The 24,357-nt window shown below is 42.5% G+C and overlaps 1 protein-coding gene across 4 annotated transcripts in view; it reads left to right on the top strand.

Moving 5' to 3' along the window:
* The window catches only part of LOC124120529 (multidrug resistance-associated protein 1-like), a 59,175-nt gene that overhangs the window by 10,303 nt on the left and 24,515 nt on the right, over positions 1-24,357 (top strand). For 3 of the 4 annotated variants that reach the window (XM_048391870.1, XM_048391871.1, XM_048391869.1), the window contains exons 7-13: positions 2,515-2,655; positions 3,110-3,388; positions 4,681-4,861; positions 6,280-6,600; positions 19,313-19,450; positions 20,402-20,548; positions 23,616-23,700. In XM_048391870.1, the coding sequence (XP_048247827.1) occupies positions 2,515-2,655; positions 3,110-3,388; positions 4,681-4,861; positions 6,280-6,600; positions 19,313-19,450; positions 20,402-20,548; positions 23,616-23,700 (1,292 nt within the window). The remainder of the gene's footprint in view (positions 1-2,514; positions 2,656-3,109; positions 3,389-4,680; positions 4,862-6,279; positions 6,601-19,312; positions 19,451-20,401; positions 20,549-23,615; positions 23,701-24,357) is intronic. The other variant, XM_048391872.1, reaches the window with a different exon arrangement.

The following is a 24,357-nucleotide window of genomic DNA, read 5'->3' as shown; positions in this document are numbered from 1 at the left end:
AGGGTTATCAAAATCGTTTTTGCCTCAAAATGTCAGAATTAGGACACACTCCCTTATATATCATCACAAAATAGAAACAGGTTACACCAGAATTGCTGAGTGCGGCGTTATAACAACAAACCAACCAACCAACCAACCAACACCAGACCCATGAGACAACTTCCAATCATGTTGTGCGTGGAGAGTGTGGGAGATACCCTTTGTATATCTATGCTTTCAAAAGATGCTTGAATTATTGGTGTAAGATTTTAAAGATGCCCGATTCGCGTTATCCACGAAAAAGTTACAATATGCTTGTGCAGCAGGCCATAGCAGGTAAGACTAATTGGGCCTCTAGAGTTAAATTACTTTTGTACGCCTATGGCTTTGGCTATGTATGGGAAAATCAGCATCTTGTTATTTCTATTTCATTTATTGATGAGTTCATACAAAGATTAAAATGCTCTTATGAACAAGATTGGCATTTTGCTTTGACCAATAGCCCCAAGTATTCATCATATCTTTGTTATAAATTTAGGTTTAGCAGGGAATTTTATTTATCGGCTATTACAATCAATAAGTTTCGCGTTGCACTGGCACGTTTTAGAGCTAGCTCCCACTCGCTCCACATAGAAACCGGGAGATATTTTGGTATCCCAAGACAGCGAAGGTTATGTATGGTTTGTAAAACAGGCTATGTTGAGTCTGAATACCATTTTGTATTGGTTTGTGAAAAATATTGTGCTCTCCGAGTGACATATATTCCTCAAAAATATTATGTAAATCCATCAATAGAACAATTTTACATACTTATGTCGTCTCTGCATCAGTCAACAATTAGAAGTCTGGCTTGTTATATTTACCACGCTTTTAAGTTAAGGAATTCATTTTTGCAGAAGTAATATTCTTTATCTATGAATGCCTTGCTGTTGTGTATTTAGGTGTACACAGTTGTATTTTTATACATGTCTGGTGAACCGAATTGTACTATGGGCCGCTGGCCCACTCATGTACTGAATAAACAGATTAGAGACTCTTTTATAGCTAAAACGCAGCCATTAGGAAACGAGACGGGTGCATGAAATGTTAGAAGCCAATATCATTCAGCCAAGTTCTTCTGAATGGCACTCTACCTTTGTCATGGTTAAAAAGGCATAAGCTCCTACCGCTTTGTCGTAGATTATAGACGCCTCAATGCATTTACCAAACCTATATGTTTCCCTTTTGAAGATGTCGTTGATACCGTAGGCGACAGCCACTCCATTTTTTTAGTGTCCTTGAATGTGCTAGTGGCTTTTGGCAAATACCACTCCATCCAGATACAACACACCAGTCAGCCTTCATCATTTCCGAGGGTGTTTTTGAATGGAATCGCCTTCTTTTCAGCCTAAAAAATGCTCCTATGGCATTTCAGCAAACCATTTCAGAGCAACTAAAACATATGAATTTTCTTTACATACTAATATATGTAGATGACATAATATTTTCTTTAACGTTTTTGGAACGTTTGAGTCATCTCAAGGCAGTATTCCAAAATATCAAAGAAGCAGGACTCACTCTAAAACCAAGCAAATGTAAATTTGTGACAAAACATGTCACCTACTTAGTGCATGTCTTCAGCCAAGATGTTATCCATGTTGATTCTTCAAAAACAGATCCCAGCCCCTAAACATGTCCATGACGTGAGTCATTTCTAAGGTTTGGCTTCTATTATCACAAATTTGTAGCAAACTTTTCTGGCATCACCTCCCCTCAATTCAACCTTCTCAAAAAGAGGCGCCTTTAGAATGGTCCAACAACTGCCATTCGAAAGACTAAACTAAGCACAATAGCCACATATACTGACCAAAACGAACCCTTCATCCTCACAACTGATGCATGTCAAACTGCAATAGGGTAGATTTGGGGCCAACTTGATTCTCATGTAATATTGTTAATTCATGTCTTGTGTGTTACAGACGATGTGATGAAGTGTGTGTTACAGCTGATGTGATGAAGTGTGTTACAGCCTATGTGATGGCTTGTGTGTTACAGATGATGTGATGGCTAGTGTGTTACAGCCGATGTGATGGCTTGTGTGTTACAGCCGATTTAATGTCATGTGTGTTACAGCCGATGTGATGGCTTGTGTGTTACAGCCGATGTGATGAAGTGTGTTACAGCTGATGATATGTCTTTATTCTTACTGCCAATGTAATGAAGTATGTTACAGCCGATGTAAAGTCTTGTTTGTTACAGCCGATGTAAAGTCTTGTGTGTTACAACTGATGTGATGACTGAGTGAGTTAGTGAGTTGGGTTTAACGCCGCTTTTAACAGTATTCGAGTTATATCACGGCGTGTCAGCTTAATGTGGGAGGAAAGCCTGGAGTGATGCAAGTCACAGACGTTTACCACTTCGGTGAAACCCACTAGCACGGGTTTCTGGCGTGCTCAAGGGACGCAACTCTGCACAGCGCCTTAGACGACTGGGCCACCTGTGCCCCCTGATGTGATGAAGTGTGTTACAGCCGATGTGATGGTTTGTGTGTTCCAGCATGGTGTTCACAGGTTACAGGAAAGGCTTGGAGGAGGCTGACATGTTTGAGCTTCATCCGAGAGACAAGAGCGAGAGAGTTGTTCCCCAGTTCAACAACGCATGGGACAAGGAAATCCACAGAAGTAAACTCATCAACGAGTAAGTACAACCAGGGTACACAAAGTACGGTGTCCTGTACCCAAACAAATTGAGTGAGTGAGTGAGCAATATCACGGCGGGGGACACCAGAAATGGGCTTCACACACTGTACCCACGTTGGGCATCGAACCCGGGTCTTCTGCATGACAAGCGAACCCTGTCTTACTATTTTTTTGTCAAGGGTCGTCATTTATAAGCATTCGATAATGAAACACGGTGAAACTGCATGATGAACTTTACTTCAAAATCAGAAAAAACATGTGTTTTTGAGCTCAATTCAAAACAAACGAAATGAGATTAGAATCCGCACAATGACATTATTATGTTTGATTATCTCATGCTTAAATATACAGAACAACTAAATTTGATTTTTGTGGCCATTTTGACCAATAAAATAGGATATATGATTAAATATCTTCACTTTGACCAACCGATGAGAATTATTGTTTGTCAGTAGGAAAAAGCGGCACTTGCAAGTCCACTACCGCCGCAGCTTGGGCTCCAAGCAACATTTAGCCATCCAATCCACAAACGAGAAGACCCCCCTGCTGCATGATCCCATCAAGAATAAGGAGGTCAAGTTCAAGGGCACCAAGGACGACGATGGCATCAAGTTGAAGGAAGCGTCACTCTTCAAAGTTCTCGCAAAGACATATTGGTTAGAGATCGCTGTGTCTTGGTTCTGCAAGTTCATCTATGATCTGCTTCAGTTCGTCAGTCCTATGCTGCTCAAGTAAGTGTTACTTGTCTTACGGAGTGGCCTACCCAAATAATCTCTGAGGTCACTCTGGACTTGCCCACTTGACCCAAAACATCTGCAGAGTGCTCTAACCATGTTTAACGTAATTCAGTATTTGTGAGTTGATGATTTTAAGTTTTAACGAGTTTACAATCAAAACATATTGTTTTCGGGATACTTTATTTGTTTTATTGGATTGGAATTAATTAAAAAAGAATGCGCCATCATTGCCCCTCAGTCATTGCAACGTGCACCATTTTAAAATTGAGTTCGTCAGTGATACAATTGTGTGGCCTAGAATAGAATATAACAGTGAATTTGGAATGTTGAGAAAAAAAATCCACTAAAAGCTTTCCATTTGATGCCGAGCCTGATAATCTCCCTTAAGAATAGTAAATCCCAAAGTCTGATGCTATTCATAGCTTTACATGAACTCCAACCAGTGTGGTAGCGATATTGAACAAGAGTCATCAGATGATGAGAAATCAAAGATGACAGCCCCCATCTGACTGTTACTCTAAATCCAACTTGATGAGATAATTTCCATCTAATCTGTCTGTCCGTGTACAAGAGAAGTTATTGAGTTATCAAAACAATACCATGGAATTTGGATTTGGAACTTTGTATTTCTATGTCAGGTACACAGCACTATGAGTCAAAGTCAGGCCTGTTGCCATGGAAACGGAGAAATAAATTTAAATGTCCAAAGTCCCTAAATAGCAAAAGGCACCAGCTGACAATCTGGTCTTTGTGTCTGCACAGTTTCAAGTAAGAATAAACAAAATACCCAGGAAAGAGATCTGTCAGTGTATGGTAGTAAGCATTAGGGCTTGGACGAGTCCAAAGTTACTACCCGGGTACCCACCACCCTATTACCCGACCCTACCCGGGTACCCGCTGTAGGTAGGATAGAAACTGTCCGATTGGGAATAGTTTGACCGTAGCTCTGGTAAAATGTGTTTAGATACATGTATAATTTTAAATGATCTGGTGTATAGACTGAAGTTGACTGAAGCTTTCTTTTTATTCAAACATATAAAAGTCAGAATGGGCGTAGTAGTTAGGAAAAACTGCAAACATTAGTGACTTGTAGTTTAAACATAGAGTGTTAGATACTTTTTGTCATTAAACAATATATCACGTGACTAACCACGGGCCCGGGTAGTCCTGTGGGTACCCGGGTCCTACTCAGTACCCACCCGACCCGAGTACCCGTGTTACCCGTCCCAGCCCTAGTAAGCATGATATATATAGAAGCAGATATTAAGGTACTCTGTCTGTTCCAGTGCTCTGATTAGCTACACACAGAACCGGGAGAGCGAGCAGGAGTGGAAGGGCTATGTGTTTGCCTGCTCGTTCTTCGTTGTGGCCACAGTCCAGTCTGTTTTCTCCCACCAGAACTACCATCTCGGCATGACGCTCGGCATGAGGATCAAATCTGCCTGTATCTCCGCCGTCTTCAAGAAGGTGGGCACATTTTGACAGATATGATGTTTTTGCATTTATTATTTAGTGTATTTTTTATGGATAAGGTTGGTGGTTGAAATAAAAAAAACCATAACTTTTGGAAACATCACTTAAAGGGAGACTGGACTCGGGCAAATCAACAGTCCCAGCAATTACATTGTTTGTCTGCTAATTCAAATGTATGGTGAAGAGCAGTAAGGGATGACTCTAATAACTCCGCAACATTTAGACCAAGGTGGCAGGTGGGTGCTCATCTTCCGAGGCAAGGGAGTGACTGACTGTAAAAGTCCAGTTTCCACACTGGAAATCCTGGGCTCGATCGAAGCTATTACGAGTTATGTCCCTTCTTAGTCCTTCCTATTGACTAATGAGATTCCACCTTTCATATCACTTGCATTTACTTGAAAAAAATGGCGCCTCCCAGTGAAGACAAGCTGATCGATAATCAAGATCTCTATTGTAAATAAACGGGTCTTAATTCGTGAAGTGCCACAAATCATGTGATCACCTTCATTAAAAATATGAAGAGATTTGGAATATATATGTTCACGCTAAGTTGATGGTGCAAAACCGAAATCCACTCGTCAGTTTACGAACCGCATGTTAATTTTGTTACACGATTTTGATTGGACTATGCATAGACTCGTTAGTCCGGGCAAAATAGAACTCCATAATTGCAGCCTAGTTTGGCAAGGGTGGAAACTGGACTTTTATAGTCAGTTAACCTCCTTGTCTCGGGAAGGTGGTGAGTGCTAGGCTGTGCCAAGTGTTCGTAATTAAGCCTGAAAAGAAGTGGGTCCTTGTAATGACCACAATGCCCCTTCTTAATTTCTAACACTGATGTCCCTTTATAGGTTTTGTAGGGGCGGTCGGGTAGCCTAGTGGTTAAAGCGTTCGCTCGTCACGCCGAAGACCCGGGTTCGATTCCCGACATGGGTACAATGTGTGAAGCCCATTTCTGGTGTCCTCCGCCGCGATATTGCTGGAATATTGCTAAAAGCGGCGTAAAACCATACTCACTCACTCACTTATAGGTTTTGTCATTTTTCCTATTCTGTTGATCCTAATGGTTATTGTCACCTTGCACCCAAGCCCAAACTCTCATATTATTACTCTTACATATTAAGTCTATTACTCACTCTGTAACTCTCACTCACGTTTAACTGACTCACTCACACATTTTCTCAAAGTCTATCTCAAATCCATCACTCCCTCACTCCCTTACCCTCAAACACACTCTCCATCACTGTCACTTAGCACTCTTACCTTCTTACTCTCTATCACTCTCCCATTCTGACTGATTCTCACTCATTTACTCTCTGACACTCTTACCCTCAAACTCAATCTCTAACTCTCTAACCGAGTCTCTTAACGCTCTATTTGACTCCATTTGACTCTCTCCCTCTCCCTCACTCCAGGCCCTGACCATCAGTAACGAGGCCAAGAAGGAGTCTACAATGGGTGAGATCGTGAACCTGATGTCCGTGGATTGTCAGCGCCTCCAGGACGTGACGGCGTATCTTTGGATGTTGTGGTCCGCCCCGCTGCAGATCAGCCTGGCTCTCTACATGCTGTACAGCACCATGGGCGCCTCCGTGTTCGCGGGCCTCGGGGTCATGGTGCTCCTCATGCCCATTAATGCCTTCATCGCAACGAAGCAGAGGAACTATCAGGTGGAACAGATGAAGTGCAAGGACAACAGGCTCAAGCTGATGAACGAAGTCCTCAATGGGATGAAGGTGAGGGGACATGCTTCAGAGGTTTCTTAAAAATACAGCTAGATATGTAGCTATTTCTCCACATCAAAATATTTAATATCTCCAAGGGAGGTAACTGCAACTTGTATATAATTTATCAAACTGGGCCAAGTATGAACAAAGTCCTCAACAGGAGGAACAATTGGGTCTGAGGTCTAAGGTCACCGTTATATAGAAACAACCAACAGTCATCAATTATTTGTAGCCATGGAGGAATATCATCACTGGATTTTTACTTGTCCTCAGCATAATTTAGTAGTTTTTAGCTAACTGAGTGGCATGAATTTCAAAGGCTAGAAACAAATCGACGTTTGATATTCGCAATGTGGTCTCCCCATCTGCCATTGCTGTAACAGAAATTGTGGATGACACCGAAGCAAGTGCAGTGCTGGTCAAAACAGTTGTGTGTAATTCGGGGATGTTTTTTTCCTTCAATTGGACAATGATACTGTTGTAGCCATTATATGTGCATATGTATTATCCCAAATAACATAATGACACAGGCTAGGGTGTGAGGTATGATTAATTTATTTTCTGTTCTGGTAAACCGACACCCTGGAACAATGAATACAATAATAAACATACAATTATATCTAGTACATCAAAACTGAAGCAGATTAATTAATAATCTAATACACTTATAAGCTATACATGATATATCATTTATAACATTTCACAATTATAAGCTTAGATATGTAAGTTTAATGGATTTACACATTTTATATAAATATGGTACAATAAATATAATATTATGTTACAATGCAACAATATATAAGTATACATATATATATATACCCGGTGAATCCCACTGGGGTGTATTTGGGTGGTCACAATCCCTTGTAAATAGATTAAATCCCTCGTGAAAACCTGTTCATGATATAAAATACATCATGAAGGTATGTTTATCTACACACATGAACATAACATGTAAACTTTTATCAACTTATTAATACACAATTCAAGTTACAGAATACACAAATGTCCTAGATTAACACAGACACACATATAGTAAAATGAAATATATCTAGTATACATACACTCACCATGCACACACTAATACTAGTAAATGTGACATGTTTAAATATAATTAAGGATCTATATAGACATTTATTAAACTTAAGTGATTTGCATAATTATACTGGCATAAAATACAATTATAACTTTTAACTACTAACCTTTATATAAGTATATCCTTTCTTCCAGTCCAGTGCACAGTGAAGTAGTAATGCCAAGTGCAGTGTGAAAACAAAGGGGTTAGAAAGTGGGACACAGAGATTTAAAACTAGCCAATCCAGAGGACGCCTGGGCTTACACTCTGATTGACCACCAAGCAGTTGACTGACCCACTAAGTAAAACATGACATTGGAATAGGGCTTTAATGACAATACTTGACTAACAACTACTTAAGTATGCAGCCTGAAATGAGAAATACAATAAATAATTCTTGATTACTGCAATATCTGAAATATACAAAATACCATTATTGACAACATACATAGTAAATTAAAAGCTAATTAATAAAACATGATTAATATATACAGAACTACTATCTACCACACACTTCCTCCCCTGGGACTAAATGATGTCCTCATCATTTGCCTGAGATAAGGTGAAGTAGAGTGTCTTGAACTTGTCCAGGATCACTCGTCAGAATACCACTGAGCATCAATGAAGTGAGGTACTCTGCTCTGGACTTCCAATCAGGTTTTGGTACAGCTGCTGACATCACATATTCACCACTGGTCATCCACTGTGGTTTAGTCCTGGAACGACTGGATGTCCTGGGACATGGTACTGGTGGTGTGACCAATCTCTCTTGAGGTACGCTAACATCTTGTGCTATCCCTGGTTCTGAAGGTAAATTCAGAACTTCAGATGTTTCGTCCTCCTGTGATGTCTGTGCTGTGTCAGATGTATCATTGTTGGATCTATCCACCGCTGAAGATGCACCCACATCCTGCTCCAAATCTAGAGCAACTTCCTGTGACTGGTCCTCTGCATCTTCATCATCAGTAGTACTATCTATATCTGCCTCTACCTCAGCTGGCCTATCAACTACATCTGCAGCTGAAACTGACGGTTCTGATGAAGAGATGGGGACGAGTGCAAAGTCATCATCTTCACTCTCTGCGGTGGTGTTTTGATCATTATCGGTTGATGTTGTCTCTCTCATAGTAGGTTGCAGACGTGGGCTAGACCTCCTTTTCCGTGGTTTGGGTACAGGAATAGATGTTTCTGGTCTAGGAAGAGAACCAATGGGCAGTAACAGATTCCTATGAAGAGTCTTCTTCCTGCCCCCTCCGTTTTCCTTTTCAACAACATACACTGGTATAGAAGGGTTTGGTTGGCTTGTGACAATGTAAATGTCATCTTCCCACTTGTCAGCTAGTTTGTGACGACCGTCAAAAGCTACTACTTTAACAAGGACACGGTCACCCACATCTAATACAGCTGCTCTTGCACTCTGATCGTAGTAGGACTTCTGCTGGGATTGAGACTGTTTGGCTTGTCTAGTAGCTATCTCATAGGCATTACGCAGCTTTTCCTGAAAGGTCTTGGTATACTTGAGAATTGATCTCGTGGTGACAGGTTCTATGTCTAGTCCAAAGGCCAGATCTATAGGAAGTCTGGGATGACGACCGAACATGAGATAGAAAGGAGAGTGTCCAGTTGATTCATGTCGTGTGCAGTTGTACGCATGCACTAGTGGTGCAACATTGATCTTCCAATCCTTCTTGGCTTCAGGTTCAAGTGTTCCAAGCATATTGCACAATGTCCTATTAAACCTCTCGCACATTCCATTACCCATGGGATGATAAGGTGTTGTGGAGGACTTGTCGATCTTTAGAATCTGACAGAGCTCAGTCATCACCTTGCCCACAAAGTTAGCTCCCTTGTCCGAATGAATCCTTTTGGGCAAACCATAATGGACTACAAAGTTGTTGAAGAACAGCTCTGCTGTGGTTCTTGCTGAAGTGTTCTTTGATGGATATGCCTGTGCATAACGAGTAAAATGATCTGTTATCACAAGAACATATTGCTGACCACCTGTAGAGGGTTCCAATGTCAAAAAATCCATGCACACTAGTTCAAGTGGCTGAGATGTTGTGATACTAACCAGAGGTGCACGAATTGAGGTGGAGGACTTGCGCTTCATGCATCTGCCACAAGATTGTATGTGAATCTCAACGTCTTTGGCCATACCAGGCCAGTAGAACCTTTCCTTGAGGAGAGAAACTGTCCTGTCTCTGCCTGGGTGTCCTATATTTTCGTGAAGACTTCGTAAAGCTGCTGCTCGACACCGTGAAGGGAGAACAAGTCGCTTCTGTTCAGTTCCATGCTGTTGAACAACACGGTAGAGAACATCCTTCTGGATTCTGAAGTGATCGTAGTTCTTCAACAATATTGTCATCTCTGAGTTCCCTATATATGACCTTCTGTCAGGCTTGATCGTGTTCTCCAGTCCCTCAATGATGGTTGCCAGACAAGGGTCTCTAGCTTGCGCACGTCTCCAATCACTGGCATTCATGTTACACTGATCTTCGTCAACATTGATTTCCTTCTCTCCTGTTACTTCTGTGGACATACAGAGACTTTCTACCAAGCTGTTTACATTGATCATTCCACAGATAGCACGAACTGAATCTGCTGTGATTTGATCAACCTCGGTATTGTCGTCTTTAGTGGGCAGTCGTGACAGAGTGTCTGCATCCACATTCTCTTTTCCTGGTCTATATCTGATGCTAAAGTTGTAGCTTGCCAAGGCTGCCAACCAGCGATGACCCGTAGCATCAAGTCGAGCTGTAGTTAGTACGTATGTGAGCGGATTATTATCTGTCACTACAGTAAAGTCATTACCATACAGGTAGTCGTGGAACTTATCAGAGATAGCCCACTTCAGACACAAGAACTCTAATTTATGTGCTGAGTAGTTTCTCTCTGAACGGTTCAAACTCCTGCTGGCGTAAGCAATAACCTTTAGGTGACCTTCCTGTTCCTGGTACAGTACTGCACCGAGACCTTGGGTACTGGCATCAGTATGAAGTTCAAAAGGCTTCGAGAAATCAACGTAACCAAGCACTGGCGATGTTGATAACTTTATCCTCAACTCATTGAAAGCTCGATCCTGCAAAACACCCCATGTCCATTCCTGTTTGGTCAGCTTCTGGGCTCTTGACTTCTTGGAAGCAGTCTTTGGCAGTAGTTCAGATAAAGGCTTTGAAATCTTTGAAAAGTCCTTGACAAATTTTCGATAATAGCCTGCAAACCCCAGGAATTGTCGAACTTGTTCTGGTGTAGTTGGCGTAGGCCATTGACGAATCTTGTCAATCTTCTCAGGATCTGCTTCAATGCCATCAGCTGAAACAATGTACCCGACGTATTTGACCTTTCTCTTGAAAAACTTGCATTTCTTGGGAGCTAGCTTAAGTCCACATTCCTGCAGCCGCTGGAACACAAGCTTAAGCCTCTCGACATGCTCCTCATATGTCCTGGAGAAAATTATCAAGTCATCAATATAGATCAGACATATATTCAAGTGAAGGCCTTCTAAGCACTTCTCCATCAATCGTTGATAAGTAGCTGGAGCATTGGATAAGCCAAAGGGCATCCGGTTATACTCGAAAAACCCTAAAGGACCTACTGTAAATGCGGTTCTTTGCTTATGATCTTCCTCCACCTCTACCTGATGGTAGCCGCTCTTCATGTCAAGGACAGAAAAGTAGGTCATACCACCTAAACAGTCAAGCATTTCTTCGATTCTGGGAAGTGCGTAGGAATCTTTGATGGTTCGGCGGTTCAGTTGCCTGAAGTCTATACACATCCTGAGTTTTCCATTTTTCTTCTTAGCAAGGACTACATTGGATGCCCATGGGCTGTGTGAGTGTCTTATTACACCTGCAGATAGCAACTCCTGTAAATGACTTCTAACTTCATCAAACATAGCTGGTGGAATACGACGATGTCTCTGCTTAAAGGGCGTGTGGTCATAGAGCTCAATCCGATGCCGAACTTGTGTTGAGTGACCCAAGTCATCATCTGCCTTGGAAAAGATGTCCTTGAATTTGAGTATGGTGTCTAATCCTTCCTCAATCTGATCACGTGTTAGGCCCTCCTTATCCATCTCTATCTGATCAATCAATGTGTCAGAGTCTACGGGACGACCAGGTGGTAGATCTTGAATTGTGACCGGTTGCAGCTCACATAAAATAGCCCGAGTCGGAATGACGACAGCCTTGGTAGTGACATTTGAGATGTGCACTTCAATGGTATCTTGTCTTTGAGGGTTGTATTGGATGATAGTTGGGGCAATGTCAAGATCATGTGGTACTGCAGAACTGATGGTTGGTTGTAGCAATGCACAAACCTGAGGATATGCTAACCCTCTGCTCATTTGGCCCTTGATGACTATGGTGCTATTACTAGGGATTACAACACTTTTATGTTCTGCATTCCTAACCAAAGCAAGCTTCCCATGGTTTCTCACCAATTCCTTTTCATGTAATACAATACTTCTGAATGCTAAGTACCAGGGGGTATGCAAATTGGCCTTCTGTAAAAACCTATCTCCATTTTGGTTTCGGCATGTTTCAAGAAAATGTGATAACACATTTGTGCCCAGTAAAACTGGCACCTTTGCATTGTATCTGGTGTCAGATACCACAAGAAACAGACAAGATACAGAGTCCTCCTTAACACCACCTCCAGGAGTCCTAACTGAAACCTCGATAATTCCCTGATATTGGAGTTGCTCACCACCAGCACATTCAATATCTAGCAACTTATCCAAAGACACTAATGGGATATGAGAAAGATGATTCTCATAAAAAGATTGAGAAAGTATTGATACAGTGGCTCCAGTATCAAGAAGGGCGCACACTGGAATGTCCTCAATGTAAACTTCAACTTCATTAGAAGTTCCTACTAATCCTTGAGGCAGTTTCCTGTGTGTGGGGCGTTGAGAATTGCCTAATGGTAGCCCCTCCCCATAGGCCCGGGCAAGTTTAAAGGGCGCCTCTGATGATCCAATAAGACACGACAACCATAGGCTAAATGGCCTGGATATCCACATCTGTAGCAAATAGGTGTGTTTCCTTGAGGTTGTGTGTTATTCCACTGTGACGTGATATGTCCATCTGTCGGTTGAGACTGCTGTAGGCTGGGGGGCTGATACTGTGGCGCAGCCGCACCCTGTTGGGCATCCCCTGACTGTGCACCCCTCCAAGTAACCTTTTGTCCACACTCTCTACCCTGTCGACGTCTGGGATCTCTGCCTCTTCCTCTCCATGAGCCACTCTGGTGTTGTCTGTCCTCATAGCTTTGTGGATCGGGGTGTATAAATGACTGACACTGATATACCTGAGCAGACATCTGTGTCTGTTGTTCTTTCATCTCTGAAATTTCTGCTTTCAATTCTTTCATCATGTCCTTTAGTTCCGAAAGGTCTCTTTCTTTGGCAGTCTCAGTTATCGAGGCCATCTTCACAGTTGCAGACTTGGGCCTGATCTTGGGTGTGTCTCGTTTCCCATGGTTCAGATCAAACTCAAGTTCACGGAGGCATAGTCTTAATTCATCAAAATTGGATATAGCATCATATTTGTATCCAGCAAGACTCTTAAGCGATGAGTGTAGACCATCCCAAAGTCTTGACCTTAACATATCATCCTGTTCTTCTTGTGAGATGTGCTTCAGTTCAGTAAGCTGGAACAATAACCTCTCCAACCTACAACTCCAGGTTGCCACGTCCTCGTCATCATGCTGACTTGTACTGTAGAATTCTGATAACAAAGAGGAACAACTCCGTAATGTTCCAAAAGCACTCTTAAATTTGGACAACAACTCTGCAATAGATGCCTTATGACCTAATTTCATGGAAACCAAAGCTGCTTCTCCTTTAAGTGATTTGCGAAGGGCTTGCAATATTACCTCGGGGCTGTATGTCTTACTCTCCATGAGGCAATCCACCTCATATCTCCAAAGATCATACTCTGTATCTTTCCCATGTTCTCCACTGAAGAATGGTAATCTGGGGAAATGCTGGTAAGACACTGATGTCGGATGGCTTTGACTTGTTTGCGCCTGTGAGGTATCAGACGAGTCTTCCATCTTTATAGCAATACCTTCCTCCTGAGACATTCCATGTATCCAATCCTTTAAATCCTCTGGAGTATCATCTTTAGGTGTCATACCCATCTTTCTAAACAGTTTCACCATGTTACCCAACTCCTCCTTACTGAGTTCCATATTGGACAGAGTGGATTTGATCGCGGACAAATGTTCTAAGAAGAGTTTATATTAACAAGTGTCACTAAGACGAAAAAGCTAAAGTGCAAAATGGCGCCAGCGCTGTTGTCACCTTTGTGACTAAGTATGTATGTGACGATGAAAGAAGCAAATTGACAAGAATATGATTATAGCTAAAAAGAAGGCATTATGAGCTGAAAACGAAATGAAGGGCAGTAAAGCAGACTTGATATAACCAAGTGAAGCAGCAAAGTCATCTGAGTTGATCACCTGGAAAAGAATATGAACATGTCTAACTACCAATTAATACTAAAGTATGGCATAGGTGGGTTCAATCACATAAAATGAGTGAGTGAGATCAAAGCAAACTAACCTGGCTTGACGACACTAATGACAATATAAGTGGGACACGACCAGAACCACCTGTTATACCATCTTGGTGCATAGATGTGTGCAAGGTGCTGTGAGTGCAGGGTGTTGATAAATATATGTAGTGAGTCAGTCACAGAGTCATTCTGGGTTTATGGATAACCTGTTTTGGTTTGGTTAATGCATAATGCCTAAGATGAATGCCTACACACTTTATTAATTAAGCAAGTATTTAAATCTTATCTAAGCATTATGTAAACACAAAGCACACCACTCATACACATCACAATGAAATACCATGCAGCACTAATGCATGTGTATCCGGGTACATATGCATGTAGTCAACACTAATAAATAAAGAAATACAGTTTACAGTGACCTTCAGGGTAAGACTCAACAAACTGACACACCTAACTGAGTCAGTAATGGCACCATGGTTGAATATACAATAGAAAAAAATGTGTTGCAACACAGGAATAACACTGCAGTGTACAATCAGTAACAAAGTATGACAGGGAACACCATTTGAATTTTCAAAGAAATATAAGATGCATCTTCTGTAGAGTATAACACAATTATGACTGTTTGCTGACAATAGAACAAATGCACATTTGATGAGACAGAACTAAAGCAATTGCTTCATAGCTAGCTTTGGAAACGAGTCCATGATTGCGTGAATCTTGGTACAAGTTGATAACATTCTGCACACAAATAGTTCATAATTACCACGTATTCACATGGGTATGCAGTCCATTACTGGATCACTGGGATGGTCACTGGATCACAGGAATTGTCACTCCACCCAACATCAGTCGTCAACAGATCCTCACTGGGGGCTCCATTGTTGTAGCCATTATATGTGCATATGTATTATCCCAAATAACATAATGACACAGGCTAGGGTGTGAGGTATGATTAATTTATTTTCTGTTCTGGTAAACCGACACCCTGGAACAATGAATACAATAATAAACATACAATTATATCTAGTACATCAAAACTGAAGCAGATTAATTAATAATCTAATACACTTATAAGCTATACATGATATATCATTTATAACATTTCACAATTATAAGCTTAGATATGTAAGTTTAATGGATTTACACATTTTATATAAATATGGTACAATAAATATAATATTATGTTACAATGCAACAATATATAAGTATACATATATATATATACCCGGTGAATCCCACTGGGGTGTATTTGGGTGGTCACAATCCCTTGTAAATAGATTAAATCCCTCGTGAAAACCTGTTCATGATATAAAATACATCATGAAGGTATGTTTATCTACACACATGAACATAACATGTAAACTTTTATCAACTTATTAATACACAATTCAAGTTACAGAATACACAAATGTCCTAGATTAACACAGACACACATATAGTAAAATGAAATATATCTAGTATACATACACTCACCATGCACACACTAATACTAGTAAATGTGACATGTTTAAATATAATTAAGGATCTATATAGACATTTATTAAACTTAAGTGATTTGCATAATTATACTGGCATAAAATACAATTATAACTTTTAACTACTAACCTTTATATAAGTATATCCTTTCTTCCAGTCCAGTGCACAGTGAAGTAGTAATGCCAAGTGCAGTGTGAAAACAAAGGGGTTAGAAAGTGGGACACAGAGATTTAAAACTAGCCAATCCAGAGGACGCCTGGGCTTACACTCTGATTGACCACCAAGCAGTTGACTGACCCACTAAGTAAAACATGACATTGGAATAGGGCTTTAATGACAATACTTGACTAACAACTACTTAAGTATGCAGCCTGAAATGAGAAATACAATAAATAATTCTTGATTACTGCAATATCTGAAATATACAAAATACCATTATTGACAACATACATAGTAAATTAAAAGCTAATTAATAAAACATGATTAATATATACAGAACTACTATCTACCACAATACTTGTGGGAGTCAGATGCACAGTTGCATCGCCAAAGTCAGTTGGGTGCAGATTGTGTGGAAGACACCAAGTCGCAGGACAAGGCTTCAAAATTTCACTTCATGTTTCCACGCAACTTCATCAGCCTAGGCATACATAGCTTGATCGAATACAACTATTACTGGTTGTAGCTTCAATGCACCTTTGTTTTCTAGGGCCTGGCAGAAGACATCATGTACAGTTGACAGAGATGTTGCTCGAGCATCATTTGTCTTGAACTATCGTGAACTGTCCAGCTTGCAGCAGTCTAGTTTGATAGATCAGCGTAACAGGACTGTCCAGACCTAAATTAACCCTGTTGACAACTGAGTTCAGATTTTTCTCCAGCAATGTATGAAGGAAGGTTGAATGGTTCCACATCCAGACTTCTGTGCTTTGGATCTTCCATGGTGAAACTTGGTGTTCCTTTTTGAGTGGTGATCATCTTTATCAGTTCAACCTTGCCTGTAAGGGACTTGACTGTCATTGAGAGAAGCACATTTTTTTTAGGAGTAGCATTTCACCACAACTCCCACTGCAGAGAAGATCTTGAATGAATGAACTAATCTGCCTAGAGATATTCAGTGTTGTTCAGGTGGGGATTTTCACCTCAATTGACCCTGTTGGCAAATATTCTATCCCCAAGAACCCCAGCTGTCGGCAGCCATTGAAGCCGTGAATCAGATATTACAGATATTACAGAAAGGAGCCATTGTGGAATTGTATCAAGTGGACAACTCTCTAGGCTTTTAGTGTTTTTTGGTTCATAGTTCATCTGGAAAATTCGGAGCTGATCCGTTCTCAAGTCATGAAATACATTAGAGCAATGCTCAACTATATCACCGGCATTGTATCTCTACAACAGAACAGGTTCTTGGAAATAGAAATCCTTCTGAGTCAGGGATCAGGTTCCATTAAGGAAATCTCTGATAGGGTCTCTAACATTGATCAAGGATTTTACAGTGAACAGAAGACTGAACGTTTAGCATAGCTAAATCATTTCAAGAACCTTGACGTGGATCAAGTAGTTCAAGTAAGAACAGAACTACTTTGGTAGATTGACCCAGAGAATGTCACATTTTCCTTTCCAACGTGTCTTCTAAACCTTTATCCGGATTCCTCACATGGTGGGCCTTATAGCTCAGAGTTCACACCAATTAGTTCGAAGTGGGACCAATGACATTAGCTCGGATCGTCAACACTTTTGTTCTCATTGCCACAGAGAATTCAGCAGTCGTGGCTTTTATCAACAAAGAGGGGGGAACCAAATCCTGTTCTCTAATGGGGGAGACCAGACGTTTATTCGTAACGTACAGGGCATGATTCAGGTCCATCACATCCAGGGAATTTACATTCTGGTGGACAGTTTCTCTCGGGCCAACAAAGTAGTCTCCAGGGATGGACTCCACAACCACACGCTTTCGAATTTATCAGTCAGGTTTGGGTATTGCCGCTTAAGGATCTTTTCGCGACACGCCTCAAACAAGAGACGTCAGTCTTTGTCAGTCTGGAGGCATGGGTGAGTGAGTGAGTGAGTATGGTTTTACGCCGCTTTTAGCAATATTCCAGCAATATCACGGCGGGGGACACCAGAAATGGGCTTCACACATTGTACCCATGTCGGGAATCGAACCCGGGTCTTCGGCGTGACGAGCGAACGCTTTAACCACTAGGCTACCCGACCGCCCCTCTGGAGGCATGGGGAGTCAATATCATGGGATGGGATACTGGGATATGCTTACCCCAGGTATAGAAATTATCACTTGCCCTCTAACCAGGACCAGTTTTGTTAATGTTACTGCCCTAAGATCTTGTAGATTTTCAGTCATTTTGAGGTTATTGCTATGTGCTATCACATTTTGGGCTTGTAGACTTTCTTGGTTAATTTCTACCCGCCTACCAATCTGATTCCAGAAATTCCGAGGAAGATTCAAATGCATCACTGCACCATGTTCCTTGTAGCCCTGGCGTGGCCAGCTATATCATTGATTTATTGATGTATCCACTTCCTGATTGGAAACACATCTCCTGTGTCAGCCAAATGTTCAAAATCTACATCTACATGTCTGGAAATTATCAAACAATCTCTGTCTCAGAATGAATTTTCAGATGAAGTCTCATCTTGCATTTCTAAATCCATCAAGTAGTCACCTTCTGCACTTTACAATTCTAAGTGGAACAGATTCCAGTTATGGTGATCTAACCTCGGAGTTAAGTGTCAACATAAAACTATTCCCAACATTGCCAGTCTTCCCATTTACCTCCGTCAAAAATACGGCACTTGGGAAGATTATAGATCGGCTTTTGCATTAGCTTGAGACCTTTTACGATTAAAACTTGTATCTAGTAAGCCCTCGATAAACTCTTACGATCATCTACTCAGATTTACTCAGGCTCCCTAAGCAGGAGAAATAGGGCCATTATAAACCAGCGGTAAGTTTACTAATGCAATTGCTAACAATATATGTAATTGTTTCTAATCAGGAAAAAGTAGTTTGTGGGCACGGCTTACTTTTTTTTTCAATTTACGGAAACATAAACGCAATTTTCTTTGCTTGTCTATCCAATCAAACGCCATGAAATTGCAATTTATTTGTACTCAGGTATGGAAGCAATGCTAGTCATTGTGAAATGTGACTTGAGAAGTGTGTCCTGTCGATATAATTAACTTTGTACTATTAATTGAAATGAGTAATAACGAGTGTTTTCTAGTGGATATTCCCCGTGTGTTTCAGACCGCCTCCGTGGTCTTGTGGTAGAGCGTCCGCCCGGAGAGCGGAAGGTCGAGGGTTCGATCCCGGGCCGCGTCATACAAAAAGACGTTAAAAGATTGTACTTGTTGTTACCCTGTCTGGCGCTCGGCATTAAGGGTCTAAAACAAGGACTGGTCGGCTCGGAGTCAGTATACTGTGTCTGAGTGGGGTATTCATGTTAAACTGCGGCATGGTATCTCAGTGAGCTAGCACTATAAATCGGCATCAGTCCGGACTAGTACAAGCAGCCACACACACACATACACGTGCATGCACGTCGCTATATAAGTGCAATAATCTTGGACGCGACGTTAAACCCAATTTCACCTCACCTCACCCCGTGTGTTTCACCTGTAGGTGCTCAAGCTGTATGCGTGGGAGCCGTCCTTCCAGGAGAAGGTGTTGGAGATCCGGAATAAGGAGCTTCTCGTCCTCAAAAAGGGGGCGTACCTGGAGGCAGGGAGCACTTTCTGCTTTACTTGTGCTCCATTCATGGTACGTAAGATAGGGGCCATGTTCTGCTGATGTGTTGAGTGAATGTCAACACGTGTGCAGATGTAGAGTGAATGTCTAAAGGTGTGCAGGTGTAGAGTGAATGTCTAAAGATGTAGAGTGAATGTCAACAAGTGTGCAGTGGCAGATTGAATGTCAACAGGTGTGCAGGTGTAGAGTGAATGTCAACAGGTGTGAGGGTGTAGATTGAATGTCAACAGGTGTGCAGGTGTAGATTGAATGTCAACAGGTGTGCAGGTGTAGAGTGAATGTCTAAAGGTGTGCAGGTGTAGAGGAAATGTCTAAAGGTGTGCAGGTTTAGGGTGAATGTCTAAAGGTGCATAGTGAATGTCTAAAGGTGTGCAGGTGTAGAGTGAATGTCAACAGGTGTGCAAGTGTAGATTGAATGTCAACAGGTGTGCAGATGAATAGCGAATGTCTGCATGTGTGCAGATGTAGAGGGAATGTCTGAAGGTGTAGGCTGAATATCTACAGGCGAAGAGTGAATGGCAACAGGTGTACAGTCGTAAATTTAATGTCTTATATCTACAGGTGTGCGTGTGTAGAGAGAATGTCAACAGGTGTGCAGGTGTAGAGTGGATGTCAGCGGGTGTACAGTGAACGTGTGCATGTGAAGAGTGAATACGTGCATGTGTGCAGGTGTGGAGTGAATGTCTGCAGATGTGGAGTGAATGTCTGCAGATGTGGGGTGAATGTCTGCAGATGTGGAGTGAATGTCTGCAGGTGTGGAGTGATTGTCCGCAGGTGTGGAGTGAATGTCTGCAGGTGTGGAGTGAATGTCTGCAGGTGTGGAGTGAATGTCTGCAGGTGTGGAGTGAATGTCTGCAGGTGTGGAGTGAATGTCCGCAGGTGTGGAGTGAATGCCTGCAGGTGTGGAGCGAATGTCCGCAGGTGTATACTAAATGTTCACAGGTGTGCATATTCTCTCCACAGGTAACCCTGGCCACGTTTGCCACGTATGTCTTGGCCTCAGAGTCTCACTACCTGGATGCACAGAAGGCCTTCGTTGCCCTCTCCCTCTTCAACATCCTCCGCTTCCCCATCACCCTGTTGCCCTTGATGGTGTCATTCCTGGTGCAGGTCAGTACTGATTGTCCACTTGTGCAGCCAGCCTCACTACCCAACTCCCAGCCTTACATCCACTTGTATAGTCAGCCTCACTACCCAACTCCCAGCCTTACATCCACTTGTATAGTCTGCCTCACTACCCAACTCCCAGCCTTACATCCACTTGTACAGCCAGCCTCACTACCATACACCCAGCCTTACATCCACTTGTACAGCCAGCCTCACTACCATACACCCAGCCTTACATCCACTTGTACAGCCAGCCTCACTACCCAACTCCCAGCCTTACATCCACTTGTACAGCCAGCCTAACTACCCAACTCCCTGCCTTACATCCACTTGTACAGCCAGCCTCACTACCCAACTCCCAGCCTTACATCCACTTGTATAGTCAGCCTCACTACCCAACTCCCTGCCTTACATCCACTTGTACAGCCAGCCTCGCTACCCAACTCCCAGCCTTACATCCACTTGTACAGCCAGCCTCACTACCCAACACCCTGCCTTACATCCACTTGTACAGCCAGCCTCACTACCCAACTCCCTGCCTTACATCCACTTGTACAGCCAGCCTCGCTACCCAACTCCCAGCCTTACATCCACTTGTACAGCCAGCCTCACTACCCAACTCCCAGCCTTACATCCACTTGTATAGTCAGCCTCACTACCCAACTCCCAGCCTTACATCCACTTGTATAATCAGCCTCACTGCCCAACTCCCAGCCTTACACCCACTTGTACAGCCAGCCTCACTACCATACACCCAGCCTTACATCCACTTGTACAGCCAGCCTCACTACCCAACTCCCTGCCTTACATCCACTTGTATAGTCAGCCTCACTTCCCAACCCCCAGCCTTACATCCACTTGTACAGCCAGACTCACTACCCAATCCCCAGCCTTACATCCACTTGTATAGTCAGCCTAACTACCCAACTCCCAGCCTTACATCCACTTGTACAGTCAGCCTAACTACCCAACTCCCAGCCTTACATCCACTTGTACAGTCAGCCTCACTACCATACACCCTGCCTTACATCCACTTGTACAGCCAGCCTCACTACCGAACACCCTGCCTTACATCAACTTGTACAGCCAGCCTCACTACCATACACCCAGCCTTACATCCACTTGTATAGTCAGCCTCACTACCCAACTCCCAGCCTTACATCCACTTGTATAGTCAGCCTCACTTCCCAACCCCCAGCCTTACATCCACTTGTATAGTCAGCCTAACTACCCAACTCCCAGCCTTACATCCACTTGTACAGTCAGCCTCACTACCATACACCCTGCCTTACATCCACTTGTACAGCCAGCCTCACTACCGAACACCCTGCCTTACATCAACTTGTACAGCCAGCCTCACTACCATACACCCAGCCTTACATCCACTTGTATAGTCAGCCTCACTACCCAACTCCCAGCCTTACATCCACTTGTACAGCCAGCCTCACTACCATACACCCAGCCTTACATCCACTTGTATAGTCTGCCTCACTACCCAACTCCCAGCCTTACATCCACTTGTATAGTCAGCCTCACTTCCCAACCCCCTGCCTTACATGCACTTGTACAGCCATCCTCACTACCCAACTCCAAGCCTTACATCCACTTGTATAATCAGACTCACTATCCAACACCCAGCCTTATATCCACTTGTATAGTCAGCCTCACTATCCAACACCCAGCCTTACATCCACTTGTACAGCCATCCTCACTACCCAACTCCAAGCCTTATATCCACTTGTATAATCAGACTCACTATCCAACACCCAGCCTTATATCCACTTGTATAGTCAGCCTCACTTCCCAACTCCCTGCCTTACATCCACTTGTACAGCCAGCCTCACTACCATACACCCTGCCTTACATCCACTTGTACAGTCAGACTCACTACCCAACTCCCTGCCTTACATCCACTTGTACAGCCAGCCTCACTACCCAACACCCTGCCTTACATCCACCTGTATAGTCAGCCTCACTACCCAACACCCTGCCTTACATCCACTTGTACAGCCAGCCTCACTACCCAACACCCTGCCTTACATCCACCTGTATAGTCAGCCTCACTACCCAACACCCAGCCTAACATCCACTTGTACAGCCAGCCTCACTACCCAACACCCTGCCTTACATCCACTTGTACAGCCAGCCTCACTACCCAACTCCCAGCCTTATATCCAAGTGCATTGCCTGAAAATCCAGGGTCTCCAACAAAGAAAATACAGCATCCCCCATTCCCCGTTCTACGCAACTTATAAAAAAATACACACATATATCTTTATATGTAATGGTTGACAGTGATCAGCACTGTTAACCTTTAAAAATATTTATATAAATGGTTTGACATGCCATGTTTCAACATGAGCAAGCCTATATAGTCATTACTCTAAGATGCTGTACATATATCACGTGGTGCTTTAGGTTTGGAAACCTTAAGAGAATGATTGATGATAACCTCAGATTGATAAGTAATATTTGGTATTTTTTTCCCAAAATATGTGAATACCTGGATGGTCTAGTTCTAAAGTTATTTGTGCAAAACCAAGTGGTTTCTTTTTGGACAGGCTCATTGTGTTTATTGACAGGATCATTGTGTTTATTGTGTTTATTGACAAGATCAATGTTGTTCATTGACATGCTCATTGTATTTATTGACGGGTTCATTGTGTTTATTGAAGGCTCAATGTGTTTATTGTGTAAATTGACAGGCTCATTGTGTTTATTGTGTTTATTGACAGGATAATTGTGTTTATTGATAGGTTCATTGTGTGCATTGACATGCTCATTGTGTTTAGTGACATGATCATTGTGTTTATTGACAGGGTCATTGCGTTTATTGTGTTTATTAATAGGCTCATTGTGTTTATTGTCAGAATCATTGTGTTAATTGATCGGCTCACTGTGTTCATTGTGTTTATTGACAGGCTCAGTGTGTTCATTGTGTTTATTGACAGGTTCAGTGTGTGTATTAATAGGCTCATTGTCCTTTTTGACAGTCCAATTGTGTTTATTGACAGGATCAGTGTATTTGTTCACATTTGTGTTTAATTGTGTTTATAATGTTTCTTTACAGGCTCAAGTCTCTGTCGGCCGAGTTGGGAAGTTCTTGAGGCAGGGTGACTTGGACCCCAGCAATGTCACACGGGACCCTCACACCCGTAAGTTTTCCCTCATATTTAGTCAACCCGCCGTCTTGTTCTAGTGGGTAGATCGTCCATCCGGAGAACAGAAGGTCGGTGCTTCGATCCCTGGCCGCGTGATATCAAAAGACATAAAAGATGGTACTTGTTGTTACCCTGCCTTAATTGCATTAATTGGCTAAAACTAGGACTGTTTGGCTCGGAGTCAGTATACTGTGTCTGAGTGGGGTATTCATGTTAAACTGCGGCCTGGTATCTCAGCACTATAAAAGCGGCACTAGCACGGACGGGTACATAAACGTGAATACTTTTTCGCCACTTAAAAGTGCAAAATCCTTGAACACAACGTAAAGCTATTTTCACCAAAACCCCTCGTTCAACAAAGTGTGGCCGCGACAGTATGTGTTATTGACAGACGGCCTGTCGATAATCAAATCTGGACCAGACAATCCAGTGACTGGCACCAAGAGCATCAATCCACGCAATTGGGATACGAAGACATGCATCAGCTAAGTCAGCGGGCCTGACCACCCGATCCCACAAGTCGTCTCTAACATGAAGTCGTTACGACAAGCATGGGTTGCCGAAGACCTGTTCTACTCCGGACTGATGAGCTAAGAGGGTTTGGGTGATCCAGGAACAGTCAGGCTGGTTAGGCTCATCATCAGCTCAGGG

This window comes from Haliotis rufescens, unplaced genomic scaffold (genome assembly GCF_023055435.1).
Source record: "Haliotis rufescens isolate VD_foot unplaced genomic scaffold, xgHalRufe1.0.p SCAF_100, whole genome shotgun sequence".
Taxonomy (NCBI): Eukaryota; Metazoa; Mollusca; class Gastropoda; order Lepetellida; family Haliotidae; genus Haliotis; species Haliotis rufescens.
Note: the sequence above shows the minus strand (reverse complement) of the source record. Positions and strands in the feature narration are given on the sequence as shown.